The 17765-nt window shown below is 36.6% G+C and overlaps 1 protein-coding gene across 13 annotated transcripts in view; it reads right to left on the bottom strand.

Moving 5' to 3' along the window:
- Window positions 1-17765, bottom strand: part of NOL4 (nucleolar protein 4) — a 488956-nt gene that overhangs the window by 119740 nt on the left and 351451 nt on the right. For 7 of the 13 annotated variants that reach the window (XM_059880931.1, NM_001170532.1, XM_059880934.1 and 4 more), the window contains 2 exons: window positions 10126-10305; window positions 9189-9380 (listed from right to left, as the gene is read on the bottom strand). In XM_059880931.1, coding sequence (XP_059736914.1) covers window positions 9189-9380; window positions 10126-10305 — 372 coding nt within the window. The remainder of the gene's footprint in view (window positions 1-9188; window positions 9381-10125; window positions 10306-17765) is intronic. The other 6 variants (XM_059880932.1, XM_059880938.1, NM_001076082.2 and 3 more) reach the window with 1 other exon arrangement.

Below are 17765 nucleotides of genomic sequence, written 5' to 3'. Positions count from 1 at the left end.
AACAAACTGTGCAGGAGTTTTCATATTTGTTATTTCAGATGTTGTTGGTTTTCACAGATAAGTGCTATTTGTTTCTGAAGCATAAGAGATACAAACTCCACAAGTAACAGCTGATAAAACATGGCTAAGAACCAAGATCCAGTGACTAAAATCAGGAGCTTTTCTTCAGATTTGCTTACTGCTAATTTTCCAATGTTTCATTTTGGGTCGTCTCCCTTTTCTTAGAGTACATTTTAGGTCATCCAGAGATAGCTTGTGAGTGGTATTGTAATTTCAGTAGTTGTCTGAAGTGTCCTTCTTCCTTATTTTGGAAGTAGAGTTTAGTTGGATGTTGATTTGTAGATTAAATGTAGCTTCTCTAAAAGAGTTTTTCTTCTTAGTATTTTGAAGATTGTCATCCGACATCTGTTTTGAGGACGAGTATTATGTTCAGTGTGTTATACTGTTTTAGATAGTTCCTTGTTTCTTGCTGGTGACACTTAAGAATTTCTTGGGTCTCCTGCAGTTTTGCCTTGACACACATAGGTGTGACTTTGTTTTTATCTGTGCCACCCAGAACTGGTCTGTTTCTCTCTTCTTAGTATTCATGGCCTAGTAAATTTTGAAAAATTCTTCCTCCTTATTTGTTCTAATGTTGTACTCATTCTGATTTCTCCTTTGGAATGTCTACTAGATCTATATCATTTCTAGTCCCCAAGTAAACTTCTTTTTCAAATTCTCCCTCTCTTTTTTTCTTTCTGTGAAAAATTTCCATAGTTCTGTGTTCCAGTTTATTTATTTTCTCTTTGGATGAATCATCTTATCTGCTGTTTAACCCATATAATAAGGCTCTAATTTCAATATTTATAATGTCCATCATCTCAGTTTTGAAATGGGATTCCCTGGTGGCCTTGACGGTTAAGCGTGTGCCCACAATGCAGGAGACCCAGGTTTGATCTCTTGCCTAGAAAATTCCATGGATGGAGGAGCCTGGTGGGCTACAGTCCATGGGGTCGCAAAGAGTTGGACACGACTGAGCGACTTCACTTTCTTTTCAGTTTTTGAAGCTATCGTTTGACATTTGTAATTCTCCCTTAATGAGAGGGCAGGCAACGGTCCCAGCTTTATATACAGTTTTCAGTTCATGTTCCTGCCTAGTAACAAACCAAAATCCACATCTCCTAAACTTGAGTTGGCATTCAACCCCAGCCCTAATCTGTCTGGGCTTAAAGTCACTTTTTCTATCTCCATATCAAATTAAGGGCTCACAACTTTGGCTGAGAGTTTTCTATTAATTTCAAGTCCTGAGAATTCCTTTTCTTTCTTCTGAGCTTATAGAGGTATTTAAAAATTGTAATTTTTTTTTTTTTACTCAGGATTTATATGTATTTGTAGATAGAAGGTGAGTGGGGTGTATGAGAGGTATTCAATGAGTCTCAGGTCAACATAATACTTAAGGATCTATTGATGAGCAAATCTGAAAGCTATGAAGGCTGTATTCTTTACAGTTTAGTTACTCTTCAACTTTAGTAAATAAAATACATTCAGTAAATAAAGAGAATAGTACCCATGAACCCTGAATCAGGACAAATCAGTGGACCGAGAGAGCACACACTGAAAGAAAGAGTTGAGGTTCCCTGTGATGACCTGCACCAGTGGTCCCCAAACTTTCTAGCACCAGGGACCAGTTTCATGGAAGACAATTTTTCTATGGACAGGGGAGGTAGAGGGTGGATGGTTTCCAGATGATTTAAGTGTGTTACATTTATTGTGCATGCTATTTCTATTATTATTACATCAGCTCTAGCTCAGATCTTCAGGGATTAGATCCTGGAGGTTGGGGATCCCTGATCTAGACATTAAAGGAAATAACAGAGCATATCAGAAGAAAGGGTAGAAAGGGGCCAGATTATCATTAATTATTATTAATAAAATGCTGATCATTTTATTTACATTATACAAGGTAATACCCCAACAGCCCTCTCCTTTTAAAAAAATGGAGACTCAGAAACATCACATTAAATTGCACAGGAATTCAACCTAGGTCTCCCAGTTTTAAAAGGCCATATACTAACACTATAATAAGAAATTCAGAATTTTTCCTGAAGTGATAAAAATTCGACAGTATCAAAGTCAAAATTGAGGAAGACTACTCCAGGTGCAAAGGCAGATTTATCATAAAGCCAATGAAGTACAGGCCCCAGGGTTCTTCAACTGGATGGAACTAATAATATGGAAGTTTCTGGATGATGTAAGATTACAGGTAGGAACGGGAAAACAAATTAAAATAAAAGTATGAGTATTTATATATAAGTATATCTGAAAATTGTCTAAAGATATGTCTGAAGTAAAAGATTTGAGTCTTCTAGATTTCTCTGTTTTAAAACATTTATTGTGTATTATTTTCTAATTGTAGATATATATTCATCCTTCTATATACATTTTTTTGTTCATAATTTTGTGTTACTTTACTTTTGAAAAAGGTCCCAAATTTCATAATTTTCAGGTGCAAGTCCTAGTTTTGTCTCTGCTTGCAAATAGAGGGTAGGGAAGGCGTGTAAGATGGAAGTAGGAAGTTGAGCTAGAAGAATTATGCAAGATGTGTGAGAAGCTAGAAATAAAATGATAGCTGATAAAATTCAAAATTATGAGACTGATTTGGGAAAGACAGAAAAGGAAGAATAAACAGAAGTTAGTCAGTGGGAGGATGCAAGTCATAAATATAAAGAGAGTCAGACATCATTCCAAGTTTATGAACTTTGGTGTGAATGACAACAGTGGGGCAACTGCTGGAACTAGGTAAGTCAAGAGGAATTTGCTGGTGACTTGGTAGAAGAGGCAGATCAGTGGAGAGGACGGGTGATAGAGAATATAGAGCAATCAGTGAGGATATAACAGTACATTTGTCTAGCATCTGACTGAGATGTGGAATGAAATACCAAGGCTTTGTATATGACTGGGATCTACTTTGAGAGTTGCTTTTGTTTAGTCATCAAGTTGTGTCCACCTCTTTCGTGACCCCAAGGCCTATAGCCTGCCATGGGATTCTCCAGGCAAGAATACTGGAGTGGGTTGCCATTTCCTTCTTCAGGGGGCTTCCTGACCCAGGGATCGAACTCTCATCTCCTGCTTGGCAGGTGGATTCTTTACCACTAGCGCCACCTGGGAGAAGGCAATGGCAACCCACTCCAGTACTCTTGCCTGGAAAATCCCATAGGCGGAGGAGCCTGGTAGGCTGTAGTCCATGGTGTCCTGAAGAGTTGGACACGACTGAGCGAATTCACTTTCACTTTTCACTTTCATGCATTGGAGAAGGAAATGGCAACCCACTCCAGTATTCTTGCCTGGAGAATCCCAGGGACGGGGGAGCCTGGTGGGCTGCCCGTCTATGGGGTCGCACAGAGTTAGACACGACTGAAGTGACTTAGCAGCAGCAGCAGCGCCACCTGGGAAGCCCTCACTTAGACAGGAGAGAAGTCTATAAGGGGGCAGGCCTCTGCAGCTATGGAGACAGTAAGGTGCAGTAAGTACATGGCCAAACACAGAAACTTCAGCAGTGCCCCAAATCAAGAAAAATGTACATGAGTAGAAACAGGAAAAAAAAGTTAAAAAAAATAGGGTGATTTATAGTCGAGGATGCAATTTTTGGATTTGGTGCAAAGGTGGTCATGAGCTCTTCATGAGAAGTAATTCAATATGGTGGTGAGAACGACAACTCACTGAAGTAAGGGACTATTAGTGGAGGCGGTGGTAACAGGTATCATTTGTGAGTATAAAATAGTCATTCAGGAAACATGGCAAATAAAGACTCATTGAGTCTTCAAAGAAAGATTATAGAAGCCATTAAACTCAATATCTATATCTATTTGGAATCTGGGGAGTTTTTTAAGGCAGAAGATAAGAAAAGGGGAAAGAGCAAAAGAGGAAAGCTGAAACTATGACCACTGGGATGGTCACAGAAGCAATGCTCCGAAGGAGGTCAAGTTACAGGCAGCAGAAGCAGCCGGTGATCCAGAGCAAGGAAGACCAGAACACTGTCTCTGTAAAGACAGCAGAGGATACTTAAAACATTTCACATGATTGTGAAAACGTTTAACATAGCTTGGGCATGCTCCTTGAGAGAAAGCAAAGACTAAGGTATACCCATACGAATAATGACTGAACTAATTAATACTCACTGAAGTAGACTCACTGAAACTGAGAAAGTTAAAGAACTAAGAGTGTAGAACATCAGCTGTCAATTATTTAGAAAAATATTAACGGATGAAATTTAGAAAGAAATATTATGAAGAAAGAACTTAGAAGATGTTATAGAAGTATCCTGGGGGATAGTAGATGACATCTATAAAAGAGAGGGCAAAATATGGCACAGCTAGCAGGTGGGGAATTCAAACAAAATGTGTTTGCTAATTAGCTTCAATTAAGTTAATTGGTCACAGGGAGAGAAACTGGCACAGTTGTGATCACAATGCATGAAGAATATTGTGAATAATAATGGCTGCACAGATATAAAGTTTTTAATCAAGGTCTTGTGTGGAGGGCTCGCGATATTTCTGGTCAAATGTTTAGTTTAAAGAAGCACTTTAATTCATTTTTATAGTGGCTCTATTTGCTAAAGAATGAACAGCAAGTGTCACTGTAGCTTCTGTAACACCTATACATAGTCTATTTCATGGCTATAAAAGCTGTGAATTGAAGAAAAATTATGATCTCTCTACGTTAGTTTACATCAGACAAATAGAGGCAAAGGATATATAATAGTCAAATTCGCTAAACAAATGTACCATTTCCTAAACATTTAATACTTATTTTTTAATGAAAAACAAAACTGTGAAACCAGAAGGTCAGATAGCAAAATTACCGAGGAGGGTATTATAGGATGAAGACTAAAAATATTGTGAATAAAAAACTTAGAAGATGGTCTGAAATGATGGTGTTTCCATAACTAGATTATTTACACATTTGTTTTAAAATTATATCTCTCCTCACCAAAAACAGATACCAGAGCTACCAAGGAAATATATACACTAAAACAAACTAAACAGATAACTGGGAAAGAGATAACTCAGAAAGATTTTGGCTCTAAACTTCCTGACAGGCAAAAAAGTGAACCTAGTAAGTTAACGATGAGAAAACATGAAAGCACTCTATTTCTGTAGGGGAAACACATTTTATTTTTCATTACATGCTAAAAGAGGGTTCCAAATGAAATCATTTATAGTGGGCGTTCACAAGCCTAAGGGACAATGTTCCTGGCCAAATTTTTCTTCAAAAAATAGCATGAGATTAATTCTTGAAACAAATATGATCAAATAAATAATATTAAAAGGCAAATTAATAGGTAATTTTTCAAGAGATTGAGTTTATGGAATTCCAATACCTAGGCCACTTGATCTGAATAAAGAACTTAGAATATGGTCTGAAAATGAGACACAAAATTTGAGGTACATGAGGCAGAATGGGTTGAAAGTCTTTGACTATATCCTCCAAATATTTCCATTTAAGTTTTACAAAAATGCATCTAAACATATGCAGCCTGGTGAAAGATTCTCTAAATAATGCAAACTCAGAAAATAAAAAGAGAAATCATATCCATAACACAAATGAGACTCAGGTATGGGCCAACCCCACCTTGTTCATAAAGGTTTGCTTTTGTTGTTTAATCTATCATAGGTGCTCTTGAATTTAAGATCAGGACACACTGGAGCAATACATTTCTTTTCTGGAACAATCAACAAATAGTCTTTAGAAAACTAACTGAAGTAACTTGAGTGTCAAAGCTGCATAACAGAATCAATAATGATATATTTGTCTAAGGATTAATATAATGGCTATCTAACTCAATGGTGCTTAAAATCTATTGAAAACTAACATAGTACTCTGTATCAAGCTTCTTGGATTTACTTTTCATAAAACATATTCTTTTATATTCAACACTGAAGAACTTATGATTTGAGATCATTGGAAACAATGAATTAGTGAAAATGTATAGAAAAGTATAATAATAAGGTTTTTTAACTTCATGCATTATAGAGACTGTTTGGTGCAATGACAGAGATTTTCACTACTTAAGCTATTAAGACCTTTGGGGTCTTAATGATTTCAGTGAAATAAGAATGCATAAATAAATATTCTAATATTTGTATGCATTCAGAGAAGTCAATGAAAAGTACTTGTGCTCTGAATTCTTAAGGGATAAAAGAAGTGAAAGTAAAAGTTGCTCAGTCATGTCTGACTCTTTGTGACTCCATGGACTAAAGCCCATCAGGGTCCTCTGTCCATGGAGTTCTCCAAGCAAGAACACTGGAGTGGGTAGCCATTCCCTTCTCCAAGGGATCTTCCCAACCCAGAGATCAAACTCAGGTCTCCTGCATTGCGGGTGGATTCTTTACCATCTGAGCCACCAGGGAAGCCTCATCTTAAGGGATAGTGTAGTGTACATTAATTAAAAATGAATATTTTTTGTACTAACAACAGCAGAAAATTAGAGTGAAAGTCAGATTCTTAAATATAATACTAATATAAGGGCTAAGTCGCTTCAGTTGTGTCCAACTCTTTGTGAACCCATGGACTGTAGCCCGCCAGGCTCCTCTGTGTCCATGGGATTCTCCAGGCAAGAATACTGGAGTGAACTGCCATTTCCTCCTCCAGGGGATCTTCCTGATCCAGGGATTGAACCTGAGTCTCTTAAGTCTCCTGCAATGGCAGGTGGGTTCTTTACCATTAGTGCTACCTGGGAAACCCCTAATACTAATATAAGTTGTGATAAACCACTTCTATGAGAATATCTCTTTGAATTTCTGAATCAAAGTCAGGAAGGAACTATGTAATTTAATATTTTGTATTTTGCTTTACTTATAGAGTCTGTTGCCTTAAGTTACCATAAGTAACTGGATAAGCTAAGCTTTCTGAATGTCACTTTCATACATTCATTTTAAAATACAGAATCCCCTATCAAATAGTCCTACAGCTTTCCAATTATTCTCTTCAAATATATTGAAGTTGTCTTTAGGTTGTTTCATTGACTTATCAAAGTACTACAAAATAATTTGCATGTAAAAATAATCATATATTAAAAATGATACACATTTTCTGCATGTCTTCACACAGCAAAAATAATAAAAGAAAGCCTTTTCAAATGTTACAATTTTTTAAATTATTGATATTAATTTTAAAATTATGATGGCAAGAATATTAATGTACAGTATTTAGTTGTAATTACTACCTGCCCTAGTCATGCCTTCCTTATTTGTTCCAGGCAAGGATGAGTGTTCAAAATGATGACACACTCCATGAAAATGAAGTCATATGTAAAGCACATCAAAATTCTGGTGTTAAATAGATGGCAAATTTAATATTTAATTCTAGTAGTACATTATTGAATACTATATTTTTTAAAAATAGGCTAAACTACAACATCAATTTTCATCTGTGTTTTTCACTTGTTTAATGTAGGCCTTGGACTTCCACAGTGGCTTAGACAGTAAAGCGTCTGCCTACAATGCAGGAGACCCAGTTTCAATCCCTGGGTGGGGAAGATCCCCGGGTGAAGGAAATGGCAACCCACTGTAGTACTCTTGCCTGGAAAATCCCATGGAGGGAGGAACCTGGTAGGCTACAGTCCATGGGGTCGCAAAGAGTCGGACACGACCAAGCGACTTCACTCAGTTTGCATTTTTCCTTTAGCACTTCACTTCCTACAACTGTAACCTCAAAGAATCATGATTAGGAAACATGCTAAATTCATTTAACAAGTCAGGCATCTTGTATTTCTCATTACTTTGTACAATGTTATGCACATTATACATATACGGATAAATGAACAAAGAGATGAACAATTGAAAATTATTAAAAATGAAATACAAAGCATTTCTTTATAATGTTTTGCTTCATGATTAGTTTGCAAACCTACATGATTTGATATCAACTTTTTTGTCCTTTATGCATAGCACAAAGCTTAAAACACACAGGTGTTCATATTTGGTAAATAAATACAGCTAATAAAAAACCTGTGACTATCTCAAGTATACTTTATAGAAATTAAGAATTCTGCATGACAAACTGAAGTGATGTGCCTAGGTTACACAGCAGCATAGTTCTGGTGGACTAGAACTCCAGACCACGCTCTCTGGGGACCAAGCCTTGTGTTAGAGACCATCTTGACAGACTACCTCTCTATAAGAAATGGTCATTTTCCTTTTAAAATTTCAAAGATATTCTCAAAAGTCAATGTAGAAAATGGATAATAAGGGATGTTATTGCTTGTCATTCATTTTTATCTGAAAAGCTCTTTCTCATATATGATACTCTGAAACCTCTCCTAAATCTGTATCAACTCCTGCTCTATGATACCTAATGAATCAGAGGCCTTGATCACAAAGAGTTTGGCTTTCACAGAGGCTTCTCAAAGGTACAAATAAAATAGTTTCAGAAAATTTCTAGTACTTGTCCACTCAAGTACATAAAAATATTAAGAAAATTTTAAAATATTTTGTAAAAACTACTTCTAGGTACAGCTACTCAATCAAGCTGAGGTAGAATAAAGTTCAAAAACCACTGATATTTCAATTCCAGCCATAAATACCTAACATTGGCATAATGTCATCCATCTATAAAGCCAAGCTGAATCTAAAAGCTTTATGTTAACCATCCACAAGACAGACATACAAATATACCGAGTACACAAAAGCCTTACTTTTCACATAAGGAGTTTCATTCCCTGATCTTTGTTTTCAAGGCCTGCTATTTGTAAACTGTTGGTATGAAATTGATACTCCTTAGATGGATCCATTCATTTCCTTTTGTTCCAGAGAAAGGCATTCTCATATGCCATCTAAAGCAACCATTGGTGCTTCAGTTCAAGACTTGATTAACCTTAGATCTGCTTCAGCAGTAACAGAAAGATAACACACAAGAATGGGATGCTGATTCTTGCTGGTGTTCACTCATGTGACCCTCCTTTTCTAGGACGTGGTACCACGCGGGCCTGTGAGCACTAGTCTCACAAGGTATTCCTTATTGAATCAACAGAGGGGATAAATACTTCAGGAAGATGAAAAGGAGCAAAAACAAACAAGCAAACAAAAACCCCCTGGACCTGACGTTATGGAAAAAATTAAAAAGACACTAAGATGAAAAAAAAAATCGTGTCATGGTTTACATGTGGGATTTGGATGGAATCTAGGGCTGTGTTTTAATTCAAAACTCACCATCTCAAAACCACTTCTTTTCATCCGCCTGCAGGACTTGAGGTAAGTACGTATGCGTTTTCGGGCACGCTCTTGATATTCAGGGAATTGTCGCCTGCATGAGTCAATGATAGCCTGGATCTTTTCTTTGGGCTGCTTAGAGATTGGGACCATTCGGTCCAAGTTTTCATCTACAAACAGCCTGACAAACATCTGTTGGCAAGAGGGAGACAGAGGAGAAGGGTTTGGAGGGCTGCTCTCTGCTGTTCCTAGCTTCCTGTCTTGATTACTGATAGGAAAATACTCTTTTCTGGTTTATGCACTGGAGAACTTTGCAATGGAAAGCCAGAAATTTTAAGCAAACACCCTTTAAAGACTTTCTAAATGGTTGGATTAAAAAATAGAGAGAGAAAGAGAGAGAGAGGCAGACAGACAGACAGACAGAGACAGAAAAATATAGACTATTGCGTAGAAAAAAAATCAAGAAATAACAGTAGACTGTGACAATTAAGCACCCCGTAAATTCTCTATTAATAATAAAAATGACTGTTACATTGCTACACTGCACAGTATACTAATCTCAGAAAACAAACAACAGATTCTTTTGTCATGCATAATTAGGTAAGCTGGGAAAGCAAAAAAAACAAAAACAAAAACAAAAAATAACGGATGACGGGCAGGCTCTTCTGGGGCATAAGCTGAGGCCCCCTTCATCCGCTAGGTAAACATGCATACTCACACAACACAACTGCAGTTTTCAGCTCACATTTGGCTTTAAAATTCTAAACAAAACACAGCAATTCTGGTGTCTGGTTGGCAAAGAGTGTTTCATGTACTTTTTAAATCCTTCTGTAAATTAAACAAACATGTCTCTAAAATATCCACATTTACCAACAAGCAACAACATGAAAGTGAAGGGGTAAAAATCCAGCCACACAGGGAGGGTGGCAAGACTCACATTAAAAGCTTTTAGCCGCTCAGCCTCTACGCCATCTGTCTCGTTAGCCTTCTCAGAATCTTCGTGGTCATCGTGGTCATCTTCATCCTCATCTCCCCTGTTTAGAGACAGATCCTCAGCACCCCGATCCACACTCTCATTTTTGCCCGAGTCGTAGCTTGAATAGCTATGCGCAGGGGACTGAAAAGAAAAGAAATTGCTGCTTTGAAATTCCTTGCACGAGCTAATAAATTTTGTTTTGCTTTTAATGTCAACCGTTTCTCAAAACTTCAGTTTAAATAAGCTGATAATTCTAGAGCTGTGGCTATTTTCACTTAAATCAAAATTAACTTAAATGAAATCACATTAAAACTTCATTTCCTGTGTCACACCATTCACATGGTGAGTGCTCAATAGCCACATAGAACATTTCTGTCACTGCAGAAAGATTTATTGAATTTAGCTTTTTGAGAGCAATTATTGTTTCCATTCAATATACACATTGCAGAACCAAAAACCTGCAATCAGTTTTGTAAAGGAATCATTGAATCACATATTCTTGGAATAGAGATGACACCAGAGCTTAGTCCACCTAACTGTGTTAGTATTCTTGACACAGATCAGGGAACTGAGGGGTAGGTATATTTCACTGATTTGCCCAACAAGGACTATACAAAATATTGATGCTAGGACTGCTAGGACATGTTTTAAGGTCACTTTATAATTTGTCTATGAGTCTAAAGATGGCATCTGATTTTGCTTTAGAAAAAAGTAACTAGGTTTCCTTCTAATCATTTGTCAAGCTTAGTGCTTCATAATGTACTAATGAAGGCCAACCAAGACAATTTTCACAAACGTAGATAATTGTGTCCAAGACCAACTATGGGTCCTGCTGCAATATCCTTTACTTCCTTGTTAGCCGAGCATCTGTTCCAATCCTGTGAGCACCAACCTCTTCTACCCTAGGTATCACTGCTTCAAACCTTCAGCTCCAGATGAAGAAAGTGTGCCTGTAACTAAAATCAAGTTGAATCTAGCAGAGCTAAGAGTAGAAACAGTCCCAGGAAATCATTTGAGCATCTAGATTCAACTGTGCCTGAAATGAAATGAACTCATGGATCTTTCCAGCTGTGTGATATTATATCCTTTCAACCTCCCCTTTATATTTTTGCTTAAATCTGAGTTTCAGTCATTTGCAGTGGAGCTTGGAGTAGTACAGCAATCAGTCAATACTGGGTCAGATTAACAACCCCAAGTTTCATATATGATAACTTAGATACCCTGGTCACCCCAGCTAGTATGTATAATTTCTGTAAAGAACAGAAACTATTCTGAAATCTAACAACAAAGTCAACTACTTTTGAAAGACCTTTACAATGGGAAATTTTAAATCATTAGCCTTCAAAACTGCCTCCATGCAATGACAACATATGTGTTGACTGCTTTAAGGACTGCACTACTATTTTATTACCATAAAATCAGAGAGAGAACAAAACTCAAATAGATCACTGACATTAAAAGTGGAGTTACAATTTAAAATAAAGCCTATTTTTATAGTTTAGATCATTTACAAGGTAGAATCACCTAATCAAATATAAGGCAAATATCCCATAGGTTTAAAAAATATACTATATATGCTTTTTAAATGGTAATATTTTAAAAGTGTTATAATACACTTATCTGAATACAAATATGCTAGGCTAATTTATTCTTTCTAGCTATGACGTGAGACACACAAGCCAGCAGTCTACTACAAATAGTACCACTTAGAACCACGAAGGATGTTTATGGATAGCTCTAGGCAGTCAAGGTAAAGAAAACCCATCTTAGACCTGAAAATATTCAGGATCTAAACCAAGAACATAATGTTGTTGTTGTTGTTTTTCCTTCAAGAAAATAAACGAAAATTTTTGTAACTCTGAATTCTCTTTCGCAGATGGTATATTTCTTGCCTGTCTCATTGTTGAAGATCTAAAAGCTTTCAAGACTAACTGGATTAAGTTCAGTTTCCACAGATTCCCACTTCAACCTCAGTCTATTTGAGTCTTTTCCTTCACTGTAAACTCTTAGTATTCAGTAGCTTTTGACACTGATTTAAATACCACCATTGTGCTGTATGTTTCTTTTCATGTTAATATGCATTTTTTCCTTCTAGCTAGACCGAGACAGGAATCTAAACATATCCTACTTTTTCCTCACAGCATCTAAGAAAGGTTCTCTACAGAGTTGGCACTGAAGGTAGTTTTTCTTTTTCTGCAAAGTCGTTGGTCTTAAAATATGGGGGAGTGAAGACAAGCCATAGACGGAAAGAAAATATTTGCCAATGACACATCTGCTAAAGGACAGTTATCCAAAATATACAAAGAACACTAAAAACTAAACAATAAGGAAACAACTTGATTAAAATATGGGCCAGTGACACCTCACCCAAGAAAATATACAGATGGCAAATAGGCACATGAAAAGATGCTTCACATCATATGCATTAGGGAAATGCAAACTGAGGCAACAATGGGATATCACTACACACGTATCACAAGGGTCAAAATCCGGAACACTGGCAGCACTAAATGCTGGAGACGATGTGGAACCACAAGTTTCATGGATTGCTGTAGGATGAAAAATGATACCACCACTTTGGAAGATAGTTTTGCCTTTTCTTCTGAAACTAAACATATTCACCATGTGATTCAACAATTGTGCTCCTTGGTATTTACCCCAGGAATTAAAATTTGTGTCTACACAAAACCTGCACAATAATGTTTCAAACAGCTTTATTCATAATTGCCAAAACCTGCAAACAACCAAGATGTGCTTCAATGAGTGAATGGATAAACTGTGGTTGATCCAGGTAATGAAATAATATTTATTACTAAAAGAAATGAGCTATCCAGCCACGAAAAGACACAGGGGAATCTTAAATACATTTTACTAAGTGTGTCTCCCGGGTGGTGCTAGTGGTAAAGAAACTGCTGGCCAATGCAGGAGACATAAAAGACATGAGTCTGATCTCTGGGTCGAGAAGATCCCCTGGAGAATGGCAACCCATTCCAGTATTCCTGCTTGGAGAATTCCATGGACAGAGGAGCCTGACGGGCTCCACAGGGTCATACGGAATCAGACATAACTGAAGCACAGTGAAAGAAACCAATGGAAAAGACTCTATATTGTATGATTTCAACTATATGACATCCTAGAAAAGGCAAAACTAGAGACAATTAAAACAAAAAAAATCAATAGTTGCCATGGCTTAGGGGATGGGGAGGGATGAATAGACAGAACAAAGAAGATTTTTGGGGCCATGAAAATACTCTGTCAGATACTACAGTAGTGGATACAAGCCATTCTACATTTGTACAAATCCAAGGAATGTACACTACCACGAGTGAACCTTAATATAAACTATTGACTTTGGATAACTATAATTCACCAGTGTAGGTTCATCAATTGTATTAATAACATGTGTGCTGCTCTGGTAAATAATGCTGGTAACGGGGAAAATAAACACGTGTAGAGGAAAGTGGGAATACGGGAAATCTCTATACCCTCCTCTCAGTTTTACTGTGAATCTAAAACTTCTCTAAAAATAGTCCTTTTAACAAATGGGAGAATATGGGTATTGGGGTGATAATATAAAATTAAGCAACAAAAATTACTATAGGCCTTCTAATAACCCACATAAAATATAGCAGTCATTGCCCCATAAACCTGTCTCATTTCAATAAAAACTCTGGATGATCATTCCCTAAACAAATCTCCATTTTAGAAACAATCATTTTCATTTTCCATGTATAAAACCAAAAAATCCAAATTAGACCTTTAAAAATACAAAGATATAAAGAAGCATAACTTAGGCCTGATGGAAGAGACACACCTGCTTATCCAAAAAATGGTTTATGGGGACAAGATTAGATTTTTGTCTTAGTTGCATGTTTCATTCATTATCTTGAGATCACACGTGACCATCCTTCTTGAACATAAATTTGCACTTTCCTTTTCTCACATTTTTGCACCCAAATAGAACTGCCAATTCTAGACCTAGAAAAATCCCCACAGAGAGGAAGATTAACCTTATTTTTAAGGAAAGTTTTCTTACTCTGTGTTCAGAGCATTTTTTATCTTTATTTAACATTTATTTTATTTAATGATATTTTACTCTTTTTGATGCAATTGTAGATAGGATTGTGTTCTTAATTTCTCATTCTGAGAGTTTATTATTGTGTGTAGAAATGCAACAGATTTCTGTATATTGATTTTGTTCCTGCCACTTCACTGTATTCAGCAAGTTACATTTAAAAATATCAGTTACTCATTACTGAATCTACTAGGCATTCTTAGCATCATTAAAAGTGTGATAACCAGACACTGTGTGCCTTGTGATGTGATGCAAAATGAAGCATTTGCTCGTGTATTAGTCACTCAATCATGTCTGACTTTTTGTGACCCCATGGACTGTAACCCACCAAGTTCCTCTGTCCATGGTATTTTTAAGGCAAGAATACTGGAGTGGGTTGCCATGATCCCCCCAACCCAGGGATTGAACTCACATCTTCTGCCTTCGCAGGTGGATGCTCTACCACTGAACCCCCTGGGAAATCCCAAAGGAAACACACACTATAATTAAAGAAACAAGCTTTTGAAAATAAAAACAAGAAATTGAATCCAATCTAACCTCAGTCTAGAATGGCGGTTCTCAAAGTGTGCCTGTTAGCTCAGCACTAATTGTATATCCTTGGAACTGATCAAAAATGCACATTATTTGTCCCATCCTAGATCGCCTGAATCAGACATTATGGGCTAGATCCATAATCTGTGTTTTATTAATAAAATGCCTTCCAGGGGGATTCTGTTGTAGCTCAAGTTTGAGAACCATTTGTCAGAAGTTGGGTTTCCCTCGTAGTGCAGTCAGTAAAGAACCTGCCTGCAGTGCAAGAGGCCCATGTTCGATTCCTGGGTTGGGAAGATCCCCTGCAGAAGGAAATAGCAATCCACGCCAGTATTATTGCCTAGGAAATCTCATGGACAGAAGAACCTGGCAGGCTAAGTCCATGGAGTCGCAAGGGGTCAGACATGACTTAGTGACTAAACCACCACAGTTTGAAACTAACTTCTAATAAGACAATGATAGTAAGACATAAGACACAAGAAAAAGCAGACAGATAAATCCAAAATATGAAGCACTGTATAGAACAATTGACTTTGGTTTAGCAATATCTTAGTGACACAGGGAAAAAAGTGACATACTAGAAGGGACTTAAAAGGTTTAATAAAGTGAAAGGTGTTGAATTTGCTTATATCGTGATTCAAATAAACCTAATGCAAAAAGACAATTTTGAAAAATTGGGAATATTTGCCTATGGATGAGATTAGATGACTACATTGCGTACTTTTTGTTAGATGTGATGTCCTAACATTTGGTTTAAGTGAATATTTATCTAAGAAAAGGGGCTTCCCAGATGGTTCAATGGTAAAGAATACACATAGAGTTTCGATCCTTGGATCCAGAAGATCTCCTGGAGGAGGACACGGCAACTTACTCCAGTATTCGTGCCTGGAAAATCCCATGGGCAGAGGAGCCCAGAAGACAGTCCAGGTAGTGACAAAGAGTAGGGCATAAATGAGCATACACGCACCTGAGAAAATGTCCACATTTGTTAGAGGCAGAGAGGGATGAAATGACATCGATATCTGGGATCTGCTTTTAAATACGGCAGAAAAAAAGTTTAAAAAGTAAAAAAAAAAAAAAAAACAAAACTTAGGCACTGAATATAGGTGATAGATATTAGAAGTTCTATGTATCAGTTCAGTCACTCACTTGCTCATCACGTCCAACTCTCTGCGACCCCATGAACCCCAGCACGCCAGGTCTCCTTGACCATCACCATCTCCCGGAGTCCACCCAAACCCATGTCCGCTGAGTTGGTGATGCCATCCAACCATCTCATCCTTGTCGTCCCCTTCTCCTCCTGCCCTCAATCTTTTCCAGCATCAGGGTCTTTTCAAATGAGTCAGCTCTTCTAATCAGGTGGCCAAAGTATTGGAGTTTCAGCCTCAACATCAGTCCTTCCAATGAACACCCAGAACTGATCTCCTTTAGAATGGACTGGTTGGGTCTCCTTGCAGTCCAAGGGATTCTCAAGAGTCTTCTCCAACACCACAGTTCAAAAGCTTCAATTCTTCAGCGCTCAGTTTTCTTCACAGTCCAACTCTCACATCCATACATGACCACAGGAAAAACCATAGCCTTGACTAGATGGACCTTCGTTGACAAAGTAATGTCTCTGCTTTTGAATATGCTATCTAGGTTGGTCATAACTTTCCTTCCAAGGAGTAAGTGTCTTTTAATTTCATGGATACAATCACCATGTGCAGTGATTTTGGAGCCTTCCAAGATAAAGTCAGCCACTGTTTCCCTATCTATTTGCCATGAAGTGACAGAACCAGATAGGGTGACCAAAAAGTTCATTTGAGTTTTCCCATGGCATTGTATGGAAAATAATGAACTTTTGGCCAACTAAATATTATATTCTCTACCTTTAAAAAAATTTATACTTTCAAAATGAATATTAAAATGTAACAAATTTTAAGTTATTTTATATCTCCTCTATTTTGAATATTTTTAGGTGACAGTCATTTGTTCAACATTTAAAGAAGCACTGCTTAATACATAGAGTTGTTTTGGCCCATAGGATTGAGTAGATACAAGTTTTTTGAGTTTCAGTTATATTTTCAGTATAACTGAAAGTTATAAAATTTGGAGAGGGAGTGCATTTGAAAAATTAGATAAGAAAGTGAATATTTAATTAAAATGAGAAAAGCCACAATAAATGACAAGATTCTAAAAAGTTTGTAAATGCTACAAACATCACAAATGGCAGAAATATAATAGTTTAAAAATTAAGTAACTCCCTGGCCCATTTTTGTTTTATTTCTACATTTCTTGGCTGCATGTTCTTTGATTGCTTCTTCATATGACAATGATTTTGTATTACCATATTCTACAGAGAGAATAGAAAAGAAAAATCAGTATTTAGCATACCTGATGGAAATGTGTCTTTTATTGTTGACAGTCTAGAAATTTTCCTTTGCTCTTCAAATTAAATATTGCTAATATCATGCAAATTGTTACATTGTTTTCAGTGGAGGAAACTCTTAATTAAGTTCCTTTCATATTTAGGGCATCTCAAGTTTTCTTGGGAAATGACTGACTTCATTAAAATGACATGAGTTTTATGTTTTCTTCATTGATATCAGCATTTTCTGTCAAATCCAATGTGAAATTTAAATCTTCTAACATGTGAATAAATTCATTTCTCTTCATTAACTGTATTTGTCTTACTCCCAAGGAAATACTATCTTTAGTAAGACCTGAAAAATTTTATTACAAGTCACTTTCTTCTCAGTGTCAAAATGTCTATCAATTTCACTTGTCATTTTTATTGATTTTTTCATATTTTATTAATGTTTTCTCTGAGTTTTCTCTCAGTTATTTAGTAAATAATACAAAGACAACAAAATGATACAGGCTTTATATATTTCAAATTAAGAATCTATTATTTCTCACTTATTTTATAAAAAAGGTCCAAAAGACCTTTCCACACGGCAAGTGAAATATCATTTTCCACTGTGTGAATGGTACTCAAACTATCTCTGTATTAACT

The sequence above is a fragment of the Bos taurus genome, chromosome 24 (genome assembly GCF_002263795.3).
Source record: "Bos taurus isolate L1 Dominette 01449 registration number 42190680 breed Hereford chromosome 24, ARS-UCD2.0, whole genome shotgun sequence".
Classification (NCBI taxonomy): domain Eukaryota; kingdom Metazoa; phylum Chordata; class Mammalia; order Artiodactyla; family Bovidae; genus Bos; species Bos taurus.
This window is presented reverse-complemented; position numbering and strand designations above follow the sequence as displayed.